Source organism: Tursiops truncatus, chromosome 4 (genome assembly GCF_011762595.2).
Source record: "Tursiops truncatus isolate mTurTru1 chromosome 4, mTurTru1.mat.Y, whole genome shotgun sequence".
In the NCBI taxonomy this organism is placed as follows: Eukaryota; Metazoa; Chordata; class Mammalia; order Artiodactyla; family Delphinidae; genus Tursiops; species Tursiops truncatus.
The window spans coordinates 144,025,589-144,036,465 of NC_047037.1; the positions used below are offsets into that span (position 1 = coordinate 144,025,589).

Consider the following 10,877-nt stretch of genomic DNA (forward strand, 5'->3'; position numbering starts at 1 on the left):
GGGTGCTGACCCCGCCCCTGTCGCTGTCGCAGTGTCTACTCGGGACACCAGTCGGTGCTGGTGCCCCCACCGGAGCTGGAGACCAACGTGTCCCTGTGGCTGTGGGCTGTCAGCCAGTACAAGGCCCGTGTCACCTTCTGCTCCTACTCGGTGATGGAGATGTGCGCCCGGGGCCTGGGCACGCAGACAGCGGTGCTCAGGGTGCGTGCCGTCCGGGCCTGGAGAGAGCCCCGGACCTCTCCCAGCAGCCGAAAACCCTCCCGGGGCGCCCCGCCCCCTGCTGTGAGCTCCCCACCCCGACACACACCCATGGTGCACTTCCTGGGAGGAGAGGGGGGCGGGCGCAGGGCAGGGTGGGCCCGACCCCGGGTCTCCGAGGCCTCAGGGGCCGGAGCCGAGAGGGCGGAGCGGCGGAGCGGGGGAGACAGAACCGAGGAGGCGGGGCTCGAGCAGCTTGGCCTTTACGCTCAGACCCGGCGGTGTGCGCCCACTCTTCCCACAGATGAAGGGCGTGAACCTGTCGTGCGTGCGCACCTGCATGGTGGTGGCCGAGGAGCGGCCCAGGATCGCACTCACACAGTCCTTCTCCAAGCTGTTCAGGGACCTGGGTCTGCCTGCACGTGCTGTGAGCACCACGTTTGGCTGCAGGGTCAACGTGGCCATCTGCCTCCAGGTAGGCGGCAGGGTTTCCCGCTGGGCGCCACGTGCACACGCTGCGCTTCTCCGTCGGCCTTGGGTACTTTCTGGTCCTCCCAGCCTTTGATGTTGCGTTTTCCAAATAGCACGTTAGCTTTGAGAGCTGAGCATTTTACTTTAAAAGATATTCTGTTCTTGATGAACAAAGACTTATTTGAAAAAATCAAAATGTTTTTGACCAGTGACTATTATCTGGAAGAATTTCTAAGTTGGATATGGTATGCAATTAATATTCTAAAGCAAGAATAACCTAATTGTTTTTAAGACATCTAGCAATTTTAAATGGAAACATTAACGAGTGTGATAGTTTATATTGCCCAGAATTCCTTTTTGGTACATTAAGATATTTTACTTATTAAAAGGAAACGAAGTTTCAGAACAGCTCACTCCAGTGCAGCGCTGTTTACTGCTGCTGAATGCAGGGGACTCTGCCTGTTCTCCAGATTCCTACTAGTACCTCAGTCCCACTTCTTTCTAAACCACGTTGCATGCCTCACGCACCCACGTTCAGGAGTTGTTGGGAGGAAAGGCCTCAGGGGAACCACAGTTCCTCATCCCCAAGCCCGTACTGGCCGGTGCCTGCCGGACACAGGGAGGGTCTCGACTGCAGAGGCGGGCATCCTGTTGTTCTGGTGTTCCTGCGACAGCCTCTCCACAATGGAGACGGCTGACCATCTCGCTTGGACCCTTGCTGAGTGGCAGGAGGAGCGGGGTGGTCCCTCGTGAGGTCCTCCCATTGTAGACAGTGCGACTGCACCTCGGCTGCTGGCGCAGGGTCGGTGGCTGTCAGCGCAGCCCTTCTGTCTGCTCAACGTCTGGCAGCCCGGCCCCTCCTTCCTGGAAACGCGATGGCATCTGTGTTGCTTATCAGCACGTGGGCAGCAGAAGTCTTGCTGGGACGTTCTTGGTTTGCACTTTGAGATGCAGTGACGCACTTTGCTCTCTCTCAGCTGTGTTTCTCACGTGCCTGTGCTCTCTGTGTTTCCTGTGGCTTCTCCTCCCTGTCTCCCTCTGCTGGCCTCCTTTGTCCGCCCAACTGGCTGGGAAAGCTGGCTGAGCAGGTACGACCTTGACCTCGCCCTCGAGGTGCCTCTGTGCTTCCCATGAGTTCACGTGGCCTCTCATGAACTCCAGACAAATACGTGTTTCTTCTGCTCACAGTGGACGTTATTTGACATATTACAAAAGCTCCTTTGTAACTGAATTTAAGACAGAAAGTATTTTCAGAAGCATTTAACCTTCATTTTAATCAATTGCCTCTGGAGGAAGGGCTGTGTTTAGTCTCAATGAAAAAATTTCCATTTTCATTCCAGGGCAGACATAGGTCGCTTTGGGATCTTCAGAGAATGATGCTGGGGCAGAGTGTCCGTGTAACTTGATGTTCCTTATCTAATGAAAAGGAACGTGCTGTCCTGTAATCGGGGCCAACGTCAGCTGTCAGATGAGAGGAGAGAGAGTGAGGACGTCATTCTGGCAAATCCCTGGTGGGGCTTCGCTGTGCTCAGTCCTCAGGAGAATTAGGTCGGAGCGAGCATGGCTCAGTGGAAATGCCTCAAAGCCCATAGCAGTGTTTTCTTAGAGACCAGCGGGAATAGAGCTATCAGGACTGAAATGTGAAACTGTTTGACTTGACATCTTCCTTCAGTGTTACTGGAGGTTTCCCTCGATGGTACCAAGCCTTGTAGATGTTTGCAGGAAGGCAGACTCTTGCTGGGAGCAGAGCAGCTGCCCTCCCGGCCCCACCCCACCCCCAGGGCCGGAGGAGCTGTCCCCCAGCTGCACCCGTGTGGAGGCGATGCCCCTGGAAACCACGGTGTGAGGCCCGAGTGGACGTACCTCTGCTGCTCCCCTTGCAGGGCACGGCCGGCCCGGACCCCACGACCGTCTACGTGGACATGAGGGCACTGCGCCATGACAGGTAACAGCACCCAGGCCCCCGGGCAGCCTGGGCCTCCCCTGCATCCCTGTCCTCCCTTGATCAGTCATTCCCACGACCAGGAAGGGAATGACCTTCCAAGAGTGACCGAGCATTTGACACGTGGCTTTTTATGGGGTAGAAAACAAGTAAGCCCATCGTTGGGCAGGACAGAGGCATCATGTCAGCAGACATGTCCCGGGGGCCACGGTGTGTACCTGCGGGTCGGGGTCCCTCCCATCTTTGGAGCCGGATCCCAGTTCTGGATCCTCAAATGCAGCTTGAGGTAAACCATGGTGGAGCTTCCCGGGGGGCGAGGCCAGCTGGCCAGGGGCCCCCCGAGGACATAGAGCCAGCTCCTGCCCTGAGCAGTGCTTGGTGCACCACGCACCCGAAGTCACTGCTCCAAGGTCACAGCAAGGTCCTGATCAAAAGGCTAAAGGCTTGGCTGTTGTCAATGGACTGGCTGTCGCAGTGATAATCAATTTCTGACTACCTTGTGAGTTGCCTTTTTAGAGATTCTTGTCTGTGTAGTAAATTTTATTCTGAAATTTTTCCCTTGTTAATTTTTAGGGTACGTTTGGTGGAACGGGGTTCTCCGCACAGTCTGCCATTGACAGAGTCTGGAAAGGTAGTGCAGGGGACTGGGCCTCCACGCTTGCATCGTCCCTGGGAGGTGCTCGCCATGAGCACAGACCCCTGTGGTCGGGCTGGGCTGGGCTGACATAGAGGCCTCTCCTCACTGCAAACACACACACACACACACACACACACACACACACACACACACACCACACACACACCACACACACCACACACACACCACACACACCACACACCACACACACACACCCACCACACACACCACACACACACACACACACACACACACACACACACACACACCACACACACACCACACACACCACACACACACCACACACACCACACACCACACACACACACCCACCACACACACCACACACACACACACACACACACACCACACACACACACCACACACACACCACACACACACCACACACCACACACACACACCACACACACACCACACACACACACCACACACACACACACACCACACACACACACCACACACACCACACACACACACCACACACACACCACACACACACACACCCCACACACACCCCACACACACCCCACACACACCACACACACCACACACACACACACCACACACACACACACCACACACACCACACACACACCACACACACACCCCACACACCACACACACCACACACACACACACACCCCCCACACACACACCCCACACACACACCCCACACACACACCCCACACACACACACACACCACACATACACACCACACACACACACCACACACACCACACACACACACCACACACCACACACACCACACACACACACACCACACACACACACCACACACCGCACACACACACCACACACACATACACACACACACACACACACACACACACACACACACACACACACACACACACACACACACACACACTTGCTAAGTCTTTATGTCTACATCTGAGTTCCAGTTCCCAAAAGGGAGGACCTCAGGTGCAGAGATCTAGAAGGAACTACACTGCTGGGTCTTGAGGCCACGGGGCGCCTGTTGCCTTCATGGCGGCCCTGGAGCAGCGCACTGGGGCCTGGAAGAACTCAGCCCGTGGCCCAGGTGACAGCCAGGAAGTGGTCCCCACCACAGTGGCAGTTTACCATGAAAGCAGTCCAGGCCTGGTGCAATCTCAGGGGCCCAGAGTGGGCTCAGGTGGTGGGGCTGTGAGACCACCTGAGGGCACCCAGGGAAAAACTTTGAGCCACCGTGAGGGACCAGCAGACGTAGAGCCAGGAGAACAGGAGTTCTCAGAAGCAGGAGAGGTTCAGAGGAAGGAAGAAGGCCCCCAGGAACTGTCAGACAATGTGATGGTGGGGGGAAGGCCTGCGCCCCGGCCCCGGCCTTGGGCCTCCCTCTGCAGCTGCACAACCAGAGGAGGGCTCGTCACAGCCCCTGCTCTGCTCGCACTTGCCCGAGCGCACGCCACAGCTGTCCCCAGGGAGACGGGGAGGTGCCCGCGGGCAGCAGCGCAGGACGAGCCCGCGGTGAATGTGAGGGAGGAGCAGGCGGGGGCTGTGCACCAGCAGGGGCCGCCCCAGAGGAGGAGCAGAGACCTGGGGAGAAGGCTCAGCTGGCGTAAAGGTCCTGGGGCCACGGGGAGGCCTGCGTGCGGGAACTACACTGGGGGGAGGGGAGGAGGAGAGAAGGGCGCTCTCATGGGCAGGTAGGCGTGGGGCCTGGGAAGGAAGGCACAGACCCTGGAGGAGGGGAGTGTGGACACAGGCCAGGGCTCCCTTCCTGTCCTTCCCACGCACACAGAAACGCCTTGTGTGCAGCCCGCGTTGTCCTTTCTGCAAACGCAATTCTTAATGCTTTCTGGTGCCTTTTTGTTTCCTATCACACATGGCTGTGCATCCGTTTTTGATGGACTTTCCCCCCGTATTTCTCTGTTATGATAAATTGGCGCTGACAGACCTGGGTCCTGGAAAGACCTCTGGCTTCAGGGTTTGGGTGGGTGGGTGGGCCACACGGGGAGGGGTCGGAGGGTCAGCAGCATCTGGGGAAACAGAACGGCCCCACCAGGGCTGTAGAGGCAGCACGAGGAGAGGAGGGTCTGGCGCCAGCCACGGCGACCTCCTGTGACCACTCGTCCCTTCCTCCACTGCCTGCAGGTCTCCACTGTCATCTCCCGTTTTATACCTGGGGAACTGAGGACACAGAACAGGTGTCCAGGAGCAGCCAGGTGGTCTGACTTGAGCCCAGTGAGGCCCCACAGTCCCGGCGGGGGTCCTGGACCCGGGGCACACTCCCCTGGAGTCTTCTCCACGGCCCCTGGTGGGCCCGGAGCCCGTGCTCAGCAGCTGCTCCACTCTGAATCTGGGGGCAGGAAGGCCTCTTGGGGGCCAGGTTTCCATCCAGAGCCGAAGGCTCAGGGGGGCCGGGGTGAGGGGGGGACGCAGCCGAGGCATGTGGACCCCCGGCACTCGTGAGCTCTCACAGGGGGCCTCAGGGAAGGACCCCCTCGACCCCTCTTGCCGTCCAAAATAGGGTCCATTCTCAGGAACTGGATGATTTTGCTAGGATTCAGAATTTATTTTTCTCTATTAAAATGTCTCCTGTTAAAATTCAAAGTCAGATTTAGGTTGGCTCCTGAACCTGATCACCCCCGTGTACGTGTCCCATCCTTTGGATCAGCTTCGAAGGACGTTGTTTTGATGCACTTGAGTCAGGAGGGCCGTGCTGCCTCTGACCCGGAGCACGGTTCTCCTTGCAGATCCTCCCTGGAGTGAAGGTCATCATTGCCCACAGCGAGACCAGAGGGCCCCTTGGAGACTCGCACCTGGGCGAGGTGAGGCGGCGGGGCCCCAGCGCCCCGGACCTGCTCTTCACCCTCCTCCCCGTTCTGCCCCGGATTCGGGAGTTCTGAACCTTTGGGGTCGCACGTGCTTTGGGGAACCTGTCCCCACAGTGCTTGTGCTCCTGGACCCAGTCCCTGGGTAGGATTTCAGGGTCCTGCCCTTGGGATGAAGCCCCCCACCCTGTTACCCCACTAGCAGAGGGAAACCTTGAGTTGCAGGGCACTGGGTGGCTTAAGGAGCCTCGCAGGAGCCAGCAGCCATGGAGGAAACAGCTGTCCCTTGAAGAGAAGTTCCTGCAGCCCCCAGTGAGGGACAGCACGGGGCAGACCCCGTAGCTAAGAGGGGTGGTTTTCTCCATCCTGGGGACACGGGGCAGGGGGTTCCTCACTGCCCCAGGACACAGGCTGTGCTGGGGTCCTTGTTATGCCTGCGTACAGCACCTGGTCTAGAGTAACGGGACAGGTGGGACCCAGTACCTGGTGGCCAGGACGGCAGGTGGAGCCTGGGTGCCCAGGCTGGTCTGTTTCGGTGGGAATGGTCTCAGCTCCCAGTTCCGGGCCTGGGGGCCAGCATCCTGCACTGCTGAGGGCAGCACCCACGGGTGTCCACACACACTGCCTGGCCCCTGACCAGCTGGGACAAGGGCATGGGTGGACCTGGGGCTCATGCCGCATCGGCCAGGAAAGGTGTCCTAGTCCCAGGGCTGGGTGTGCTCTGCCTGGGGCCTCGCCCCAACCCTACCCCCTTCCTGGCCAGCTGGGCCCAGGCCTGTTAGGGCAGCAGTGGGTCCCAAGACAGTCCTGGCAGGTCTGCCCCAGGCCGGGACCCATGTGGCCACGCTGTCTCCTCTTTCGGACCCTGCTTTTGGGGGATACCTAGAGCCTGGTAGTCAGTCGGGAGCCGCCTGTGGGTCCTGGAGGGCCCTGGCTTTAGAAGGGGTCCCTGGGGGCCCGTGACGCTCTGGGCACCGTTAGCCCACGTGCAGGCGGGTCTGCGCCCCGACTCTTGCTGGCCCCGTGTGCGTGTGCACGTGCAGGTTGCTCCCAGTACATCGCTGTCCCACAGGCGTCTCTCCGGGGTCCAAGGAGGGGAACGGTTCGTTTGAAGGAGGACAGTCGCTTGCTTTCCATGCCTGTTGTTGTAACTTAGTTCAAGTGCCCCGTCCCCGCCCCACCCCCGTGTGCTGTGGCGTTGCTGCCGTGAATCGGCACAGACTGTGCCGGGCACCGTGGCAACTGACCCCCTCGTCCCCTGGGCCCCCAGGTCTGGGTGAGTAGCCCGCACAGCGCCACTGGGTACTACACGGTCCATGGGGAGGAGGGGCTCCACGCCGACCACTTCAGTGCCCGGCTGAGTTTCGGAGACACGCAGACCGTTTGGGCAAGGACTGGCTTCCTGGGATTCCTCCGAAGGACAGAGCTCACCGACGCCAGTGGAGGTGAGGGGTCCCTGTGCAGCCCCATACCGGCACCTGAGCCCTATGCGGGTGGCATCTTGGGGGCCCCCGCTGACTCACCTCGCCCCTCGCTAGGAGCTCGTGTCTCTAGGTGCCCTGACACGGTTTTCTCTGAAAATTACTCTTTTTCCTTCACTGGTCTTGGACCCCAGCCTCTGTGGAGGATGTGGGGTTGCTGGCAGAGGCTGTGGGCCCCCCAGGCTTAGCCGTGGGCGCGTCTCGCTAGCCATCTGTTGGGCCCTCCCCACACGGCCCCCCAAGCTTTCAAAGTCCCTTGGCCACAGCACGCTGGCCAGATGCCATCAGAACTTTTGGGAGCCCCTGTAGCTGCTGCTTCGTTTCCAGAGATAGCAAAAGTTTTTGTTAAATACATATTCAGACATGGGCGTAACTTCTCTGAATCTCAGGGGGCCGAGCGTGGCAGGAGGGTGTTGTCAGGCAAGGTTTGAGTCGCCAGCCATCGGCACCGCGTGCCGTGCTGAGGTGGGCGAACTGTGCTGTCCACAGAGCGACACGATGCGCTGTACGTGGTGGGGTCTCTGGACGAGACGCTGGAGCTGAGGGGCATGCGCTATCACCCCGTCGACATCGAGACGTCAGTGGTCCGGGCGCACAGGAGCATCGCTGAGTGGTGAGGGCCTGGGGCGCCTTTCACCCAGCTCTCCGGGGCCAGGGCAGGCACTTCGGCCATGCAGGTGAGGCAGCCACCTGCCTCTCCAGGAGCAGACCCCAGACACGCTCTTGGGATCACGGGCCAGAGACCCTTTGTTTGGGTTTGCTTGGTTTTTCCTCTTCCTAATCAGTCTTAAGCTAAGAGTCTGTCCGCAAATGCACAGGCAAAACGTGAGAGCTCCATGGTTATCCTGAAATGCTTCAGCTTTTAACATGAATTTCCTAATTTAAATGGTTAAGACTCAGGATTTCTTCACTTTCTAGGGAGCTTGCCTTGGGAAAGGTACAGCTTTCGACATCACATATTTTTGATTCTTAGCGAGAACTTTAATTAGAATAGATATTCCTGTAAAACACACTTAACTTGGCCTTTGAATTGTAACTGACCTTGAGCAGGAGGGTGACGTCAGTGAACCTACTTTGGTTTTTTCCACTGGTCTCTTTCTGATGCCCTTTCCCAGCCCCAGAGCCTGTGCCCGACCCCGTGTGACACCGTCCGCCTTCTCCCTGCAGTGCCGTGTTCACCTGGACCAACCTGCTGGTGGTGGTGGTGGAGCTGGATGGACTGGAACAGGATGCACTGGACCTGGTGGCCCTGGTGACGAATGTGGTGCTGGAGGAGCATCACCTGGTGGTGGGCGTGGTGGTCATCGTGGACCCAGGTGTCATCCCCATCAACTCCCGCGGGGAGAAGCAGCGCATGCACCTGCGTGACGGCTTCCTGGCCGACCAGCTGGATCCTATCTACGTCGCCTACAACATGTGAGCACAGCTCACACCCCAGCCCTGAGAGGGGCCTCGGGGCGTGTCGGAGGTGCTAGGATGTGTGAAAACACAGCAGCATCTGCAGCCCCCAGGGAGCGGACCCCAGGCCCTGGGAGCACGGTGCCCCGCCTCCTACGCTCTTACAGGTCCATCTCATTTTAAAAACCACTTCCTGAGTTATTCAAAGAAATCTTTTTATTATCAAGGACATTTACAGAAGCATGAATGTCAGTATTTTAACAGATGGGGTGACTGGGAAAGAGGCCTGGTGTGGGCGCTGCGGGAGCTGCAGGTGTGAGTCTGCACTTTTTTAGGCTGAAAATACAGTTCTCAATTTTAAAAATTCAAATGTTTTTTCCCACTTCAAATGACAAGTTCATATATAGAATTTATGCTAGGAGGAATTTGAGGCCCAAGTACAGCTGTTTCGATTCTGATTCACAGGAAAGCGTGGAGCCCAGAAAGGCTGGTGGACAGGAGTGAGCCTGGCCTGGCCGCCCTGCCCACCTTTGGGCCCCAGACCAGGCACTGGACGCACATGCTTCCTCTCTTGAAACAGGTGTGCACGGCTGTCTGCCTGTGTGGTCACTAATGCTCGACAGGGGCCATCTGGGGCCGTCAGGTGAGGTGCTCTGTTTCGGAAAGATAAACCAGCATTGAGTTTTAAACCACTTTCTAAGTTTCTGATTTCTTGCTCTTCAACTGAAGTGCTTGTTTTCATAACCACAGTAGAAGGTCTTCTCACTGCACGGAAGTGTACTGAATTATTATTTTTATTCCACGTCAACAGATGTGGAAGCCCCGGTGGGGTGAGGTTTCCGTCCTCGGTGATGTCTGCTGAGCACCGGCAGTGCAGCCGAGGGGCCCAGCCCAGGAGAGCCTTGCCCCTTGCTGTTGCGTTTTGAGTTGTGTGCCTGTAAGATCTGGCCAAATCATGTTCAGTTATTTTATTCTAACTTGACCAGACTGAGTGGTATAATATTATAGTAAGTCTAAATCAAAGAAGAAAACGTGATATCCTTTAGTTACTTCTAAGAATTGGAAGTGAAGCTCGAATCTAAGACAGTATTTTTGTATCACTAATGAAGAGTATGTTACCAGTTGTCAGGGACTGAGGGTGGGAAAGTTTATGAATCATGCATGCTTCCTAGAACAACCAGGCTTTTCTGGAATTCGCCTGGATCAGTACCTAACAAAGTTGTTACTAATTCTCTACCACTTTACGTTCTCCACCAAAAAGGCCCGGCTCGCTGGGCCAGCTCTCACGTGTGGCTCGTATTCGGCTCCAAGTGGCTTGCGCCCGGTAGCTGTCGGCCTGCAGCGCTGGCCCGCAGTGTGGTGGGTAACAACATGCTGGAGTTTGAATAGTCCTCTTGTAATTGTGTACATAATCTATGTAATTTATTGTTTGACATACAGAGGTCCTAGGAGTTGACTAATGGGCATTCCTTATAGCAGAATGGCCAGCAGGGGAAGAACTACCCAGCCTTGTATGTTGTAGTTTTATAACAAACAAACATTATAAAATTTTTGTATTGAAAGGTCGGTGGCAGTAAGACAAGGTGTCTTGTAAATTAAGATTTTAAGAAGCATTAAAATGTTTTAAAATTACTCTCTGGGAATTCTGTATATCACACTAAAATTTTTATATCATTATGTTAATAAAGTTATTGACTGTTTGTAATTCTGCATTTTGAAATGTGTGAAAAGGTTTTTAAAATTACCCCAAATACGATGTATTTTATTATGCATTCTTCTTTCCTGGATATAAAAGCTACAGCATAAAATCTACAAAGCACATTAAAGTATAAAGAAGAAAATTTAAATGTCCCATAATCCTACCTCTCGGTGATGACAGCATTAGTACTTGATGTAAATCCTTTCAAGGATTTATTTTTTCCTTTAAAACACT

The 10,877-nt window shown here is 56.1% G+C and overlaps 1 protein-coding gene across 16 annotated transcripts in view; it reads left to right on the forward strand.

Moving 5' to 3' along the window:
- DIP2A (disco interacting protein 2 homolog A) overlaps positions 1–10,654 on the forward strand; it is a 90,388-nt gene extending 79,734 nt beyond the window's left edge. For 10 of the 16 annotated variants that reach the window (XM_033856292.2, XM_033856303.2, XM_073804619.1 and 7 more), the window contains 8 exons: positions 33–282; positions 503–673; positions 2,553–2,614; positions 3,185–3,242; positions 5,988–6,062; positions 7,336–7,510; positions 8,036–8,159; positions 8,714–10,654. In XM_033856292.2, coding sequence (XP_033712183.1) covers positions 33–282; positions 503–673; positions 2,553–2,614; positions 3,185–3,242; positions 5,988–6,062; positions 7,336–7,510; positions 8,036–8,159; positions 8,714–8,966 — 1,168 coding nt within the window. In that variant the 3' untranslated portion in view covers positions 8,967–10,654. Of the gene's footprint in view, positions 1–32; positions 283–502; positions 674–2,009; positions 2,375–2,552; positions 2,615–3,184; positions 3,243–5,987; positions 6,063–7,335; positions 7,511–8,035; positions 8,224–8,713 lie in introns of those variants that run through there. The other 6 variants (XM_033856296.2, XM_033856297.2, XR_004526477.2 and 3 more) reach the window with 5 other exon arrangements.
- Positions 10,655–10,877: the final 223 nt, after the last annotated feature.